This window comes from Dreissena polymorpha, chromosome 13, assembly GCF_020536995.1.
Source record: "Dreissena polymorpha isolate Duluth1 chromosome 13, UMN_Dpol_1.0, whole genome shotgun sequence".
In the NCBI taxonomy this organism is placed as follows: domain Eukaryota; kingdom Metazoa; phylum Mollusca; class Bivalvia; order Myida; family Dreissenidae; genus Dreissena; species Dreissena polymorpha.
Window position 1 is genome coordinate 43,889,142 of NC_068367.1, and position 19,767 is coordinate 43,908,908.

General features: G+C 34.3%; 1 protein-coding gene across 1 annotated transcript; it reads right to left on the reverse strand.

Annotated features, from left to right (window-relative positions):
• Window positions 1-1,291: 1,291 nt before the first annotated feature.
• Window positions 1,292-14,186, reverse strand: LOC127854622 (uncharacterized). Its single transcript, XM_052389686.1, has 7 exons — window positions 14,050-14,186; window positions 13,227-13,346; window positions 4,402-4,437; window positions 3,624-3,805; window positions 2,996-3,199; window positions 2,170-2,346; window positions 1,292-1,743 (listed from the first exon to the last, which is right to left on the reverse strand). Exons 1-7 carry the CDS (start codon window positions 14,184-14,186, stop codon window positions 1,502-1,504), a joined length of 1,098 nt encoding a protein of 365 aa, XP_052245646.1. The 3' UTR covers window positions 1,292-1,501.
• Between the last annotated feature and the right edge of the window lie 5,581 nt (window positions 14,187-19,767).

Here is a 19,767-nt window from a genome sequence, read left to right on the forward strand (position 1 = left end):
CAGTCACAGTCATATGGCTTAGATGTTAGTTGCATAAACCCGTAATAGTATTATAACATGTGATTAATCAATCTTGAAATAAATATATAATCTTATGTTCAATGTTCTATCAATGTTCCCGGATTGAATGGCCTACTGACGCAACAGGATTGTTTCCGCTGTACCCCTTCAAGAAATCATATACTTAAACAACTTTCATTGAATTTTCATTTAATTTTGGTGATATTGTGGTATATTGCAATGTGCTTTTGCATTGCAGTCTTTTTTTGCAAACAAATGTGAGAAATTTCTTTTTGTTTTTCTTTCGATTGCTTCGAGTGCGTATTGCGTATATATTGTCAGTTTTGTATATGTAACGATGAACTGCAAATATTCAAGTTATATGAATAAACTTTCTGGTTTGTTCTGTTCTGTAATAATTGGCAAAGAACGTAATGGTCTGTTCTATAATTTCTATAAATCATGCAATGTAGATCAAATTCGAATGGGATATAAATGAACAACTCGTTTGTCTTATCATGATCATGTGTTATGTTATCAGCCTAACGTTCGTTAATGAATTGTGTCTCTGTTCTTCAGTCCGAATGTCCTTCAGTACGAACGTACATGGCTTTTTTTCTACTCACTGATGTCGACGTTAAGAGAATATGCTATTTGCATATACAATTTCCTGTTAACAATTTCAACAATTTCTTAACTTTACTTTAATGTATATAGAAGGGATACAACTCGTATTGGCAATGCGGACACGAGTTGGCAAACACAATTTCAGCCAGTCAAGTATTGAACTTCTTTCCCGACTACCGTCACTGGAGATTAACATGATTCATGCATTAAAAAGTCGTAATTTTTTAGGATAAAGGTATTCACAAAATAGGTAAAAATATTTGTTTGAACAAATGTGCAAAATCAATAAACACCCAATTCAGGGTAAAGAAAGGTCGATCAAAATAACATATGAATTTTAATTGTTACTTCTAAGTTCTTTTAGCTTTTAAAATATCATTATTCCCGCTGATTCAACTCAATGGAAAAAGTCATACTTTTATTACATAGAATACATAATGTATTTGAAAATGCGACTTATTTATGTGATTTATTCTGTTTCAAATACCTATTATGTGAGTAAGTAATATGCATAAGACTTACATTGTAGATGGATGCTAGTTTTGTACACAATGATTATTTAAGTTTCCAGGTTAATTCTTGTGTGCATGTAAAGTGTATACTTAGTTTACTTACTTATCAATCAAGTACTGTGATTGAATAAATAAATCAATTTGAGATAGAAAACACTCGCCAATTTTATTTATCGCATTTTTTACGTATGTGACAGTGTCTTGACTGGACAATTCGTAAACGACGTCGTTAATTAACAGCTGATAGGAACTTAACGATAATCAAAGAGATAAATATGATATTTAACTCGTTGTTAAGTTTGTGTGTGTCGTACATTGTGTTCAATATATGAGATGGTAGATGATATAACCACAGTAACAATCTATGACATCGAGTTTGTGTTTACATACATGTATAATATATTGCACCAATCTGCAATCATGTTCCTTTTTGATTGTCGACTATCAACATGTTCAAGTATGCGGAGTTCAAACGCATTTTCTACACATTTAGTTGACGTTTGTGGATTTTCAGTTTCCTGAATGGGAAGCGAACGGGGTAAGTCTTGGTTCCAGGACCTAGCTGAGTTTGCGTTGGCGGTCTCTACATTCCGCGTGCTGTCTTCTGGAATATGGTTGTATACTGATTTATATTTTTTTTATATGTTCTACCATTCATGTAGTGTATGCTGTATATTGATATATTTGAAAAAAGAACACGATGATAGCGTTTCAATTATCTTGCAAGTTAGGACACGATGCAAGAAAATATATTCTGAAACTGGTTTACGAATCGCATGTAACTTAATTTGGAGGATTTCTATATTTAATTCCTGTAGAGATTTTGTAATAACATTTTAACGTGTTTAAGTACTCAGCAAGAAGCCATTAGTTCACTACTACTCGTTTTTATACATCGTGCAAAACACGAAGAGCAGTTATGGTGTAGAGTACATTGAACTTCCGATCCATTCGCATATCGCTACAAATGCTCTAGCGTTGGGCAACGGGTCCGTTTCAATAGTGCATATGACTAGTGGGGTCATATTACCTTGTGACATAAGCTGATGTTCTTCTGTGGGTTCCGCTTCAGTGTGAGTGTGCGGAGGTCTATTGTTTCCTCTTATGTTATTTCGTTTGAGCCGAACAATCTGACATGCGAGTGCAAAGATACCACACAATGATATTGCGAGCACAACGACTACTATTACCAGTGCCGTTCTATCTCCTGTAATACAGTTAAACTATTTAGAATTATATATATCACTGCAATATGATCATTTAAACAGGTTCTTACTATCATCGCCCAATGAGACTACCAGCAAATTTTCATCCTCTTAATTTGCAATTTTCAAATTCGATCGGACGTCATTTTCAAAGATTGTGAGAACAGATCTCATAACGTCCTGTCAAGAAAACAATGTCATTCTGGTTCATGAACGGGTGGACGTTGCGGTCTGCGATACCGACGTTAAATCTCATGTGTATTTTATGCAAAGAACCACAGCACCATCGCTGCGGCCGAAACAGTCATTGTGCCAGTATTATATCCGCATCTAATGAATAAGCTAGACCAAACATAAACAACTATCACTGTCATCCAATTTATAAAATAAAAACTTGTTTAACGGCGCAGTTCTTCCTTGGTGATATCAATTCAAGGAAAATACCATAACAACGATGTTGATATATTTCGTATTTTCGAACCAAAATAATTACCATTGCAATGCGTCATTCTGCAATACATGTTTCGATATAGGCATATAGCCAAATGAATGATATATTTTGTGTTTGAAACCAAAACTTGATATATAATTCTTAATTAAACATGTATATGCTCATAAGCGCAAGGTTTTGAACCCAGTGTAGGCTTATACCTGATGAGGATATATCAGGAAGACACACGCGAAGGTACACGAAGGACTCCCTTTCTCCTGATGACGTACATGTTACTGTCGCATCCCCATTCACGTGGTACCCAGCTTGACACTCCAACAAGGCATTGGTTCCCGGCAGAAGCCTGAGGTCTGGTATAATCCACTTTCCGTGTGATATTGGACGTAAAGTTTGGCACGAAATTACTGAAAAATACCCATCTTTGAACATAATATATTTTTACATATTCAAAACAATATTTGTTCTTTAATATAGTGTATTAATGAATGTAGGTGGAGTCAGTAGTTTTCATAGTCCAATATTTAGTTTTAAAAATTATACAGACAACACTTCTAAGACGTTGTTTACACGGAACAAGCAGTTTGTCATTTAGAAATCTCACGCTTATTTTGCAGCAAAAATCACGGTTTACACACACAAATATATGTATTTAAACACAAATACAAGTGATAAACGATTGTATTAAAATCTGTATTGATTGAAGTGTGAAATATTCGCAAAGATTATTGCAGTATCAAGCTGGCATATTGCATATATAAGCTTACAGTACTGATAAAAAGACAATAAGTTGTAGTGAATAAAGGTCCATTAAACTAAATAATACAATACCTTCACAATAGGGCGATGGCAATTCTAGAACAGAGAAATCGCCGCATCGTACAACTGGGTTGCCTATTAACCGGAAACCATCAACGCAGGTAATCTCTAAGGTTACATTGTGCGGTAGGTGTGTTTCGTTCCTACTGAAACGACCATTTTTTTTGGCGGAGACGGTAAGGTACAACCTTTTACTGAAATTCAAAATATAAACTGTGAGTTTTTTAACATTGCGTCTCAAATTGTGAGGAAGCAACGCTTTGGTTTCATATGTGGTATATGGCTGGGTATATCAGTTTATGTACTCTTAGACATTTTTTAAATTATTTTTAGCGTAGGCATTATCAATAATCTCAATTGTACTTTAAGTGTGTTTCCTTTATTGACCAAACCATGGCCGTTAATCACGGGCGCCACCTCTTTTTTGCGATGCATTACGAAATGAATAAAATTAATAATAATTAATTAATATTTATCAATCTTCGCTGAATCGCACTACATCGCCCGATTATAAAAACAATCGAACTATGTTGAAAAAAACAACAACATAAAAAACTAACTCACTATGTAGAATTATCCGTTACATTTAATAACATCCGGTCCTTAGCGCCAGCTCGGAAGTAGCATTGGCTCATTTATCAACGCAAAAAGGAGGTGGCGGCCGTGATTAACGGCCGTGCAAAAAACAATAACATATCCAAATAGACCATCACTTATCTCAGTTGAAGATATTAAGTATGCCCAAACAATTTAAAGTTCCTATAAACTTCGATTTAGACTGTCCGCTTACCTCGCTGAATCTCCAAGTCCTGGTGATGTCGATACTCTGAAATTAAATAGTGTTAGTTATAATGTACCAATACTACTGTTCATGGTATGATACATACATCCAAAGAACAGAAAGTTATTACGGCACTAGGTATCAAAGGGCGATAACGGTTGAGTTGAATAAATCCTTCATATAGCCAAGTGGCTAGACTGATCCAACTTTGAGTATACGCAGCTTGGGGGCAGGACCAATGCGATTGATTTTATTTTCATTTCTTATTATTTCAACTTAAAAATATACGCGTAAATGCATATGGCTGTACTACTCTTAAACTTATGACCTTTGAACAGCGTCCATCTCTGTATCTGCCGGTATATAGCGATTAAGTTTAGAGCCCTGTGTTTTCATATCTTGTCTTTCCAAATTACAAACACAAATAACAGAACACCTAAGATGGGAGTTTGTGCATTTTCATCTTTAAAAAAGCCTACCGTAGCAATATTCGGAACAGTTAGCTTCCTGCTTTGACGTAAAACAATCCTGACGAACATCCGAGCATTGTCGACAACGCCGGATCACATCTGCCGTATCACAGAACTCCTGTTGTTCGTTCCTGTAACATGGAGATTTATTTTTTATATTGCTGAGATTTTATTGACAGTGTATTAAGTCTGGCAGACTTTCTTAAAATGTTTGACGTATCAATATTGTAATACATTCAAGTTTGGTGAGCGCTGTTTGGTTTGAAGAACTTTCACCCCGACGGGCATACAGACTATTCTTAGGTCGAGCCAAACATACCGAACGTCTGCATGACATCGTTGACTTCTTAGTAACATGTTTACTAGACAGCGAATTTTTTTTAATTGCTCTATACACTATTAAGCAAATTTCAACGTAGGGCCTACCATACATTTCAAATATTGATGGCATTTATAACAGGATATCATTACTGTGTTTGATCATTAGAGGGTACAATGTGATGTTGAAATGACGATTTAATTGTGTTTCCTTCAAACACATTTCATTATGTTGTATCTACGTTTTTAAGGTTATCAAAAAAAAGCTGTCGAAAGTAATTTCCAATTAATAAACAAATCTTTTTCTATCAAGTTTCTAAATGTTGTCTTATTTAAATAACCCTTTAGTTAGTGCAATTATACCTTTATACACCTTGTAGGACATCTTTGTTTTTATCGAGCATATAATTTATTATTTTTAATGCATAGAGTATAAGGTTATACACATGAACACGATACATATGCAAGTTAAACCATCTCAGAGTTTTGTGACACTTTTTAATGGCACTCTCAACCCTGACTTTCACAAGTATTTTTATGTTTGTTTAAGGTGAGCTTTATTTTTAAAAGCTATCCCGAGGGGGGATATGTATAATCCATTATTTTAACATTTCAAAAGACAGCACTTTATTTGTTCAAACCGACCACTGTTTTAATAGTCAAAGATATCGCATGCTCATTCAAGTTTAAAATAACTGTGACTGCAGTTTATTTTTAGACATTAACAATTTGTATTGTATCATATCATTTTCCAAACCATTTTATGTCGTTAATAATACAAGCTCTATGAACACTATACAAAGTCGGCTTGGCAATTTTAAGTACAATTCACATTTAATACTTTCACATTTTTTTGTTTTGGTCGAAAACTAATGTAGTGGTTTAGGTAAAACAAAAGATGCTAGAACTATCTGTAGAAAAGACAATCCGGATTGACATAAATAGTTTGTTGCTTTCACGTATATTAAGTTCATCTATGATTATCGGTCACGTGATTTCCCACGACATTTTCAATACTGTTAATGGTTTTGCAAGTATTTGTTGCAAACTTATACACAACTGCATAGTTTAAGAGTTCATAGATATGCTTATTTTTAAATATAACCGCATCCTTTAAACAAGCGTGAAAATTGTTTTCGTCGTATTATATGTTATTGCTTAATGATAGACATTTCTAAATTAATGTTGTTTGCATTTCCTTATTTTGGACACTTTCGCAGAATTCTTTTGTGCGTTACATGTTGCTGCAGGACGAATTATCGCAAAAAATCTAGATATACACTCAGCTTAATCAGATATGTCAAAAACAATGTTGTCTTTTAGGTTTCTTATTGCAGCATAGAAACAATTGTGAACTATAAGTTACTTACGCATTGCAGACATCCGCAAAACACTGAAACGGTGGAAAGGTAACTGGAAAAGCCGAGACCACGTGGAAAACACAAATGTAAGCTGCGATCTCTGGTGACACTGTAATTGTTTAACGTATTAAATATTTAATTGGTTGTTTTTAAATGCAATGCCGTACTTTCATAATGAACTCAAACTTCAAGTATACTAAAATGATAAAAAATGTATTAAAACAGACACATTACAGTGAATTAATATTGAGATGTTCTAAATAAAATGCAAGAGAACCAACATGATTTGGTGCGCGATTTCTTTGACCTCTTTTTACACTATATGCTTTACGTGCATATAGTATTTAAGCGTACACTTTTTTTGACTCGCATACAGAAGTTTAAAAATAAAAATACACACGTTTTTTCCTCTTGTGAAAATAAAGCAAAAATTAAGCCCGCAGTAATGCCTAAGCACATTGTGCAAAGCCTGTTATGAATTACTGAAGTATCTCTTTCATCATTGTTTTTTTTCTATTCATGCCTTTTAAATGGGTCATAATAATAATAATAATGTTATGTGCTTTAAGTTATATTTGTAACACATATATACTTATTTTTATGCCACTAGTGCGCCCTAAATTGAAGACGCTGACTTAATATTTTTAAGTTTTAATATACCACAGGCCGGTTACATATAACTCCACCCGCTTTCTGTTACATTTCCTCACTGAGCGATAACATTATTAAGACCTACCCAAAATGGTCGTATGTGCTAATCATGCTGAACTGCAATTTGTTCAGTTTTTTAAGTCACGCCATTTTTTATGTGTAGGAATTCAGTTTAAAGACCAATAAAACATCAATTTTGGTTAGGAGTTTCATAAAGCATTATGAATGAGGCATACCTTCGACAGTTTTAGCAAAAAGACAAAGAAGCTAACAGTACAAATACAAATTATGTATAATATGTACAGGAATAAGTAAACGACATTCATTTGCTGAAAAATGAAATAACTTTAATTTCGCCGATCGCCCATCGCCATATTTGCAATTTATCGTCATCAATAACACGAATATGTGTATGGGACAAATAAAAATTCTCCGCATGCTATTATAATCACATAATTATAATTAAGTAAGCAATTATTTTGGAGATCGTTTTATGTGTTGTGTTTGTCTCAAAGTATAATATCTAATACCAGATTGTGTGTACGATGTTACTTGCAGCCAGCGAGCATCTCAATTGACGCAATACATTCAGGTTATAGCTTGTAAATATGTCATGCAACTGATGAATTTCATGAATAAAAACTCATTTCAATTATTCTGTTTCAAATTGTATAAATAAACTTTGATAAATTAAATAACCTACAAAGAATCCCCAAAGATTCAATACAAACCCACATAACTACCGCGTAAAAACCAAACTTTGATTCTGCTTTCCCATACCTTTTTTGACATCTTAATTTCCATTAACATGTGTGGACAAATTTCCCGCTATTCGTGGTAAATATGATCTTAAAGAGCTTCGCCTAAACGGCATATCTGTACTTAATTGTTTGTACTTTTTGCACTGCGCTTATATCCTTTTAGTCACAATGTAGACAATATATTGACTTTTGCTACAACTATATCGAACCAACTCAATAAATATACATGTAATTTGAGATTTATTGACGTTTCACTGTGGGAAACAACATTCTTAAACAAGTTTATTGCTTGTCTATGAAATATAGAACTACATTGATGTACAATACACACGGATGTGTTTGGTCATATTTTTAAGAAATAAAAATAAAACCAATTACATAAATACATTACTCTTTAAACAACGTGTACAATGTCCATATCGATCGAGCCTCATAAAGTAGGAATGTGAAAATGAAAGTGGATGGACTTTCCCCTGTCACACATAATTTCGATATTTGACTTATTATTAGGATAAAGAATAACAGAAAAAGAATCGATTTTATTGTAAATAGTTAGTCTTGATAAGATATATGATAACGATGATACTTAAACTGTATCTATTATACAAGAGTATCGTGTACAAGTACTGGTAAAACTGTATTAAATGTTAATTTATAGGTAATGTAAATTTATAGGCAATCATACTCACCCATCTTGTAAATCCTTATAATTGATTTCAATCTTGGGGATATTGCTTTTGATTTTATCAAGACAGCTGACTTTATTTCTGATCTTATATGACACAGTGCACTATGGGATTCGGTTGAATCATATCAATGTATAAACTATAAGCTATATAACACTGAATCGAAAAGTAGCATACCTGTATGTGAATATCTAAATATAGTATCTTTATCTTTATTTGTTCTATTACTACGGCAAACAGGTAAACAACAACCAATTAGGCAAACTATACTGGCATATAGAAAATCCATTCTTATTTTGAGATTATGAAGTCATCGCTATTTAAAAATCGTAAATATTGTTTTAACGTATTTTATGTGCATCATAGAGTTTTAACAGTTAGATAGGATAATACTTATGAAAATAAATATGTGCGTACCATGTATGTAATAAATTTATGAAATGTATGTAAAATGCCATGTACACAATGCATGTATTGTACTTTAATAATTTTTAATTCAAATTAATTATTATGTGTATTATCCTTAACACATTTGCTATCTGTTTCAATCAGTAAAAAGCAAAATCTATGAATAACTTAACTTGCCTGTTTTAATTTAGTACTCTAGGATGATGAATTTGGAAATTTCATAGAAAGAATTGTTTAATCACAAGCAGATGTTGAATTCGTCTTTTATTTCAAGACAAGTTTGGCTTTGATTCAAGAACACTTTTTAGTTTGATGATGAATTAGATGATCATGCAAATCCCTAGTCCAAAAATATTCATCCAAATAAAAATTAAAATCTATACAACACTGGATAATAATATTTAAAAATGAAATCAATTATTTTCAAAAAGTGTACAAACTCATTGTTGCACATGAAAACGAAAATAATGCCACGGAAAAACACGCTGACACAAATAAATTCCGAAGCATTCATGCTGAGAAGAGAAGAGTAAACTTATCCATGAATTGACGACGATCAGTTCGATCACAATGTGGCCAGATTCCTTCTGTTTCTTACAAATCAAGTCGATTCTTAATATTAATTGGGTTTACATGGTTCCTGAGTATTATAGACAGGTACAGCGCACCATCATGTCGACGTCAGGGAATGGGTTTTCACTCAAAAGGTAAAACTTATATGAAGCTAATTATTTATGTAAATCGAAACAACACAAAACGTAAAGGTATTCGTCAACACCTGCTTTAGACAACACATAACTGTAATGAAATTCTTCTGAAGCTAGCATTTAAGATTTAATCAATAATATTGTGCCAACAGTAAATCTATTGCAGAAGTTGATCTCGACACAATCTATCAAAGTTGTGTTGGTAAAATGTGATAGCATTCACGCATACCCATTAAACAGCTGAGAAGCATACCCCTTTGCAGTTGTTTTTTTTTTATTATTGATATTTCACATTGTAGAAGGTGTAACGTCGTTAAGACTTTACACCTTTACGCTATTTTCCTAATATAATGTAACAATCTTTTTTATGTTCACGCAGAAATCGAGGAAAATACAACATAATACATGCCGGCCGTAATTACTAGACGTCATACGTAATTACGAGTCTTTGGTTGTAACTTCTTTGTTTATACATGAGACAGTCTTCAATGGGGGAAACAAAATGTTGGATCTCAACAGTGACGTAGATTTGACGGCAGCTTTACAAACGTTGACTTCATCACTGTGAGCAATAATGAAGGACACGGCTCAGCTGGCTACACAAAACCTTCAACTGTGATCGGAAGTACATACGCTACAGGCGGAACTAAATGAACGACAAGTCCCTGGTCTCTGAGATCAAGACTCTTAAGCCAGACTCATCTTCAGTTATCTTCACGACAAACGAGTTGTAATATATTGTGGTTAGTTGTTGATTTCGGTGTATGGTCGAATTTAATTCTGTGAGTGAGAAGAAATAAAGAAAAAATCAACGAGCGGCGAAGTCCTGATGAACATGTCTGTTTTTCTATTAAAACCAATTATAGCACAATTTTTATTTAGCATTTGCGTTAGCACAATAAAAAAAACCACAAGTTAACAAAATAGCTGTTATCCTACAGCTGAATTGTTTTATATAACAAATTAAGACCCGTTGAATAAAGATAAGGATTATTCAACAGGTTTCTTTATTTAACACTTGCTATGGGACTACTTTTGTTTACCTTTCATCCCTTGTTCATTAGTTCTTAAATTTGGATGTATACATGAATTGAATTTTTAATTTTCAAATCAGTATACCGTTTATAAATACAAGCCGTAATTTATCAATCAAATGCAGCGTTTCTTTCAAATTCGTTAAGCTTAAAAAAGAAAAAAATCTGAACCCAACGGGGGATTGAAGAAGAGTCTGTCGCTTGGTAACCAGATACTCTTACCGCGACGCTAAAACGCTTGCACAATGCCACCTATGTCAGAGAAGAGCTTATTTTACTACACAGCTAGACCTTACCTTACCACACAGCTGACGAAAGCACTTGATTGCGTCATTGAGGTAGAGGACGCTTATGTCTGCATTTGGAACGATTGTTTATAATAAACAATATGAATAATATTTTTGGAATATATTATTCCAATGAAACCGGTGAGACTCAATTTTTGATTTCTTTAAAATGTCGAATGTACTCGAATAAAGCGGTGTTATGTTGAACAATTGACGGATAAAGAAAATTGTCAGTGAATTGTTCTTTAATTTTTAAAAGGAAATCGATTTTTACTTCAAACGTTAATTTGTTGTATGAATAAGTCGTTCCTTTGTCATTCGATCAATGAAAGTTTATCCACAAAAAATAACCTGCTTACACCAAGCGCTTTAAAATGGAAAAGATTGATGGAGATGAAGGAATGTACATTTTAATAATGTGTGCCGAATTTTCATTGAATTTTTTCGTCATGGCAACAAACAAAACTTGACGGAAACAAACATGGTTGTCACCCAACGTTGGTGAGTAGAACAAGAACCAGTAGATGTTTGACTGTTTATGCCAGTTTGTTAAAGTGTGTAACCAGAAGAGTTGTTTATAGACTTAAATTAACAATATTGGCGGGGATAAATGCTGAATCATGCTTGACGAGTACGTTTAAAATGGCAGCATTATTTTTGTATTTTTTTTGCAGTGGTGAACTAGAATTTTAGTTTGAACAAAATGGTCTGGGTTCTACTAGTGTGTGGAATGGTTATTACATATAAGTCGAGGCATTTAGCAATATTTTGTTTTGTTACTCTGTTTTTGCGTGGAATTCTAAAGGACTATTTCGAGTGGCGTAACCGGGCACGATCACAAACAATTTTAATATTACTACGCAATATTAGTTTCAGTTCATTTAATTCGTTTTTGCAATTGAATTTAGCAATAAAAAGACTCTTATTTTATTGCATCAGGAATAAATTAAATATACACAAATATCATAGAATAAACAGAATAATATGTTAGTGTGATTGCGAACTTGAATTTATCCGACTCGTCTCAGAAAGGCTTAAGCGACTCGGCAAGTCTCGCCATGTAAAACTGTCTTCAACTCGTCGGATAAATTCAAGTACACAATCACACTAACATAGTATTATCTATATATTCATTGATTTTCACAAAAGTGAAATATATATATAATCTTTTCTTAAACATTTTCCACTAAAATCACATTTTCTTTTACCAATAAATAAATTTGTTATTCAACTTAAAAGCTAGAGGTCGCCGTGGTGTAATGGATAGGGTGTCCGCCTAGCGACCGGGAGATCATGAGTTCGATCCCCAACGCGGGAGCGTTCTTTAGATCTCTCCCAAAGACACCAAGTACTGGTTCTAGGCCCAGGAAACGGACTCGAGAGCGTTTATATAAGCCTCAGGCTTTCGATGCAATCGAGCTAAAATAAATAGGTTTAAACTAACTTAAACGCTTATAATAAAACGAGTATGTATTTGTTTTGTATTGCTCTTTTTCATGCACATACTACATGGACGCTTTAAAAATGACCTAGTACATTTTTTCGTAACTACAGGTTCTGTTCACACAAAATGGGGTTGGACAGATTGTACAACGAGGAAAGAGCTTGTATATGACTCAGTCTCTAATAAACCGATCTCCGGCCGATGTGTCCGATCTCCAGGCATCTGGAAGACTTAACACGTTGGAGCCGTCCGGCGTCCGATTAGCGATACAGTTTAATACATCAGTCACAAATCAGCAGAAGATGCATTTTTCCAATTATTGGGTTGGTGCCAGGTCGATGATCGCACGGTCACCGGGTCATTTTGCAGCGTCGGGCGGCGTCCGGATTAATTTTAAGTCTCACTTAAAATTTTACCCGACGTCGGTGTCGGGAAGCAATCGAGTTGAGATCGAAAAAATACCGGACGATCAAAGAACGGTTATTGCTCGGCGATCGCCCGACATCGATTCGTTGTACGTATATCACGACGAGCTACGGCCTATGTATGGCCCTGGGAAATATCTTAAGTTTAACCGATATACGTAAAATAAATCCGATGTCGGGCGATCGCCAGGCGATAACCGGTCATTGATTAGCCGATCTTTTTTCAACAACACACTCGACGTCTTTATCGCAAACAGACCAAGTCTCATAGAAAAACAACACCCCTTCCCAGAATTGTCCGTGTCCAATACGCAGACAAAGTACCAGAACAACGACCAACCAGCCACAAAATCCGTGTAGGGAAACAAGCAAACATCTAACAGGTGGCTATCAAGTTCTCGTCTGAATTCACGGCCAAATGTAGTGATAGAACATAATTTGTCCAACTTCATTTAATTCTGCACGACAGTCATCGAAACAAATGTACCGTAAACAATGACATAAACAAAATACAAGCAACCTTGGATGAATAAAAAGATAAGACGTCTTTCAAACTAGACAAAAATGAGCATACATGAAAACTCGCAAATTGAATGACCTTCTAGATAAAGAGCACTACAGCGAGCTTCGTAAAAGCTCCACGTGTCCCAGCTGATTGGTAGTTGGTGCATGTAATCCAAGTCTTCAAGAAAGGGGACAGAAACAACCCGGCTATCTATCGCCCAGTCTCCCTGACATCCTTATGCTGCAAACTTATGGAACGCATCATCAACAGCCAGGTCATGTCTAAATAAGACAAACACACAATCATGGTCGACCAACAAAAGGCTTCTGGCGAAAACGCAATGGTGAATAACAACTTATCCTTACCTTACAGGACGCTGCTTAATCCCTTGATGCTGACGAACAGATAGATGGAATCCTAATGAACTTTTTTAAAGCCTTCGATGCTGTTCCGCATTAACGACTCTTCACGAGGCTGAGGCACAATGGAATCACAGGATCTGTCCCGACCTGATCAGAAAGCTTCCTGACTGGTCGAAGCCACCTTCAAGAGAGGCGCTAAACAGCTAAGTTCACTATGATGTACAGGATCGCTACCAACCTGATTGATATCTCATCTGACCCCTCCTCCGCCCTGCTATAACATCCACAAGAGTCAACAGTATCAGGAACATCGTCCCATTCTGCAGAACAGACTACCTGAGACACTCCTTCTTCCCGATGGAAAATAAATGCCATGGTAAAAAGCCAAATGTACTAACTTTCATCGTCGATGTATAATGTTAACAAATTGTTTGCTTGTTGCCTTTACGAAAGAATACATATGGTAATTTACGTAATGAATGGATTATATGAATCAGCCTTTTCTTTTTACGAAAGTACACATATTAAAATTTACATCATGAAGAAAATATATGAATCAGCGTATATTTGACTCTAAAAAATAATATAAGCAAATACCAACTAATTGTTCAATAAATAATAAACATATGACAAGGCATTGAATGTGTTTATTTAAAAGGAAAACAGCTTTTATATGTGCATTACTTATTCTTGACCGAAATCTGCCAGTACACGTCCAAGATGTTACAATAAATGCACTATTCCTAAACAAAGGCACATAACTTCAGCCATATACATGGTAGTCAAGACAACGCACATGACCAGGAGAGCAATCAGATAAGCAGTCTTCATGAAGATACTTTCCGTCGACGGTTTGCAATAGAATTACCGTATCAGTGATCATTAAGCGCTCTTTATACTCTTTCAAACGGGATGTTGTTCGGCGCAATGTTTTCGAGACGTGATGATGCTGTTACGACCATCATTTTTAAAGCATCAAAACATAAATACATGTTATGCTCTGCAAATATCCGTTTTGTTGTTAAGATTATTGTCGAAGCGAGATGCTATTGGTCGAGAAGGTATGTGTGGTTAATGTCACATTCCATGTTTAAATGCATGCTTGTATAAGAAAAAATAAATGTAAGCAATCTTTCCAATCGAAGTTCAAAACAAAAACACATATTCATTCTAGAATAGTTAAAATTTCGAAAATAAAAGACGGATATCCGAGTATAACGTTTTCAGTTGGATTCTATGGAAAGCCTTGACTGTCTTAAACGTACAAAATGAACATTGTTGTGTCCAAATATAAATATATTTAGTCACTTTGTCAATCTATTAAGTCAATATGTCATTATATTGGGTGCTTGTGTCAATATATTATGTCAAACCACCCTTATATCGAATCAACGAACTAATATATCATGTCGATGTGACCTTATATTATGTCAATACGTCATTACATTTGGTGCATTTGTCAATATATTATGTCAAGCAACCCTTACATTGAGTCAATATGCAATTATATTTGGTGCATTTGTCACATTTGAATCTATAGATATCCCAGTATCAGACCTACACATTCTTAAAGCTATACAAAAAACTTGGTATAAACCAATTTTCTTCAATCTACAATTTTATATCTGACTTTTTTTATGGTATGAGAACCACAAATAATCCATCCGCTAAACAATTAACCATACATTAAAGTAAATATAATTTACCTCTCCTTGGGCAGCAGTCATGATACTTCATTATCATAAAAGGTGACCAGAATTTGGTTTAATATATTAACTTATTTATTTTTTACATAAGGTACTAAATTATTGTGTTTTATGTTTTAAGTGAAATGGAGTAGCGAACAGTACTGCATCTGTGTGCTTTTAATACCTGGAGGATAACAATCATAAATCAATTATCAAGTCAACGTATTCACATGGATGCTCAAAATAAACAAGTTTGTGATTAAAATCCATTGTTTTTATAAACCCCATCCTACGTCCGTTTCCCTTGTTCAGCCGTGCGGGGGCAAACTGGGTGCCCGTGCAGATAGAACTGTGCGCCTAACGAGCGGGATGTGGACGAGTGCTCCTTAAAGCAAAGGGAGTGCTGTCGTGGTCACCTTCCTTAAAGGTACCGTCAAATTTGTTTAGTACAAAGTGGTACAAATATGTCTATAAGGGTATATTAACATATGTTACAGGTTTAAATTTATTTATGATTGTGTTAAACTACGATTTTATACTGAACATTCACCATGCTCTAAAATATCTATTGTATGCATCTTCTGACGATTTTACAAACTTAAAATTACTAAGCGTTTTAGGAAGGATGTCCGAGAGGCTCAATGAATGTTAATCTATAGAATTAATATTAGTATGTTATGATTATATGTATTTATATTTATTTTCAGACGTCGATGAAATTTCAGACACACGATTATTCTTAGTATGATCTGTTAGTCTGTTATGTAGTAACCATAAATAAATAAATAAATACAAGTGTTTTTGTTAGCATTTCAAGTTACGATTCTTTAAATAAACAAATTGCTATTAAAATCAAGGTAAACGGAATGCGAATTACATTGTACCCTCGCAGTATATTTGTAGTACACGTTGTTGTATTTTACACAATGTGTTACGTAGAATAAAGCCTTTTTACATTATATGATTTTATATTTACGGACCCTTGGAAAAGATACTGTCGCACACATGGTAATGAAACAAGTTTAAACACATTCATCGACGTTTCATTAGCGTAGTATAGTATGGTATTGCACGATTATGACTTAATTGGTTTATTAATTGCTTGATACTATAATCAATAACAGCTTTATTTATTGAGGTGTAAATATGACTTTTGTATTGCAGCCATGTTGATTCGCAGAATATTTATATTTGTTGAAGCAAGCACACATGCCCGGAAGCCTACGTTCTGATGCATATGCACGTTCCAACGATGAAAAGTCAGTTACCATAGGATAACACATGCCAACACTATTTTACAGAAAAAATTGACATTTCCAAAAATATAATTAAGTAAAACAATCTGATTACCTAATGTTTTAAGAGGGCAAAACATGTAGAAATAATTGTGTCAGATATTCAGACCAATTCGATTACTGCAATATTTTAACTCTATGCTTTATATAATATACTGAAATAAAAAGGGTCTCAAAGAAATGGTATTAAGACTTAGTCTGTTGTTTATAGATAATGGAATTGTATCCTATTCAGCGTTCATAATATTTTGTCTGACATGCCTAATACCTTCGGTATTCATAAGCTTTAATATGCAATTGAAGTCATCACGCGCATAATGGCCAGATTGATGAAGGAAATGCAAAACAAAATTAAACAAAACTTCAAGACTGTCAACAGTTGACACAAGGTGTCATCGTAGAAGTCATTGGGTCACCCTGCCACAACTATAATAATTGTAAACACGCGCATTAAAAGTGAAAACACAATGTTTGCAGATGAAACACATTATGAGGGAAAAATCCTGTAGAACGTCTATGAGAATAGAACTTTTAAACACGTACACGTGAATACATTCCAGTACCTCTATCACATCGAAGAACCATCCAGAACTTGCACCAGAGAAGAACAATCAAGAATTTGTGTGAGGAAAGAACCTTCCAGAACTTGTATGAGGCAAAAAACATCCATAATTCGAATGTGGAAAGAACAATCCAGAACTTGTATGAGGGAAAAACCATCCAGAACTTGTACGAGGGAAGAACTATCAAGAACTTGTATGAGGGACGAACCGAAAATGCTCATTTCGCTTCAGATGTAACAGTTTTGGTATGCATGTGTATATGGACAAGGCTTTGCCATACGCATACACATTTGACCCTGTCCTTGAACTTAGGGCCCGCGTTTAGACACATGGATTTTACAACCTGATAAAGGTCATAAAACAGGGCATAGGTGCGGATGAATGACTCTGACTACTTATGTAAGTTAATTGATAATTGTTTCGAAACACAAACGTTGCGGCAAATCAATTATCAATTATGTTATGTACATCTTTCCTTTCATTTGAAACTTTACTCGAATATATGCAATTTTAACAGTATTGTATTGTTTTTATCTCACCTGAGCTATTGAGATTGCATTTTATTAATTTTGTCTCTTTCAATTGTGTCTATATGCAAAAACTTGTGGAAATGTAATTGAACTTATTAATCAAATAAACAATCATTAAAACATGAGCACTTGTTTTAATTTCTTTGATGCACAAAATGTGGAATCATAATTGAACTAATTAAAAATAAATATATAAATACGTAAAATCGATCGTATGCCTATAGTTAAAACGATTTTGTGTATTTAGTCAAATTAAAAACCAAGTCCGAAATAGCCCGGAAATTAGACCGAATGAGCCTAAAATTTTGGCCGACGATTCTGAAAAAAAAGGCCGAGAGAGCATGGTCCCGAAAAAGCCGACACCCGTCCAAACGTCTCCAAGTTAAAACATCGCTGAAAATTGGTGAAAACGGTCCCACAATTTTGATTGGAATGGCACAATTTTGCTTGAATGGGGTTAATGTTTTCACTTATGATGAAACCGGCCTACCAATGCAAAAAACGCACAAAATGCACGAATTAGTTTTCAAGCTGTAGTTTCAAAAGACATAAGTGTCAAGTGTTTACATAAGTCGACGTTGCAGTGAAGAGCTGGTCCGTTAGGTTTTGTGTACTGTGCCATGATAAATAATTTGATTTAACTTTATAACAGTATATGTAGTTGCATTTTTATGTATTTAAAAAAACATTGTACTGGGACATTACTTTGTTTTAAATATTTTCACTGTTTTACCAGCTTCAGAGAATGTTCGTATCCGTTTAAATCTGCGTATTGTTGTTTACTGCAAAATAATACAAATATAGCATAATCTTTATTCGTTTTACAATGGCATTCTATATACGTTAAGCTTAATTCAAATATAAATTTTGCGCGAAAAGAATAGAAAAATGGTTACATCAAACGGATTAACTGATAAGATACACGACAGTGAAAAATACTTTGTAAGTGTCTTCTAAAATAACACAATTTATTAATTTTTAATTAAGAAAACGCGTTATTCTGAAAATACAAACTACTTTTTTTCGAGCAATTAAACATGACATCAAATCATCTATGCAAAATGAATACTGATGAGCTCTTTTATGGCAGACAGTTCACATAATAGTGGACATCACGCATATCACGCATATAAGTGCTTGACTTTTACTTCAACGGCCAATTGTTTGAGCCCGGTTGAGGATTAGTTTTTTGTTTGTTATTTTATTATAGTGTTTTGTTTACTGGAGCAAATTGGTTTCAATGTTTACATTTATTAATTTGAAGCATTTAATGACAAACGCAAAGACATTCTAAAATCTATGAAAAGGCCCCATTAACACAGGCATAACTCATTTTGGAAAGGCAATTTACATATTTAATGAAACTGTATTGGTAAACACAATGTGGGCTTTAAGCTGCTTAGTCAAGTAAGTCTAACATTTGGGGTAGAAAACGAAACAAGTAGTCCTGTTTGGAGAGGATACAGATTTACTTGTGCTATTGTGTCATCATTATAAAACTAATCTTCAGACAATTATTATCAGATCGGCGTTACGAAAAAATAGCCAACACGAAGAGAAGGAATGGGCCATCGAAGAAACATGCAATGTGCTTGGTAAGACTGTTTGTTATGTTTTGCCATTACTGCATGCTCTAACTGGGTGTGACACGACCTCAAGAATGTATGGCATAAGCAAGTCAGCTGCATTGAAGATGTTGTCGAAAAGTGAAAGGTTTAAAATACAATGCCTCGCTTTTAATGAAGCTACTAATATCGAAACCATTCAAGGAAATCGTGAGCAGCTCATTGCCATGCTGCACGGAACAGAAAACCCGATTGTGCATGACGAATTGCGTTTCAAAACGTTTTCTGTTAAAGTAGCTAGCAGCACATCTCATG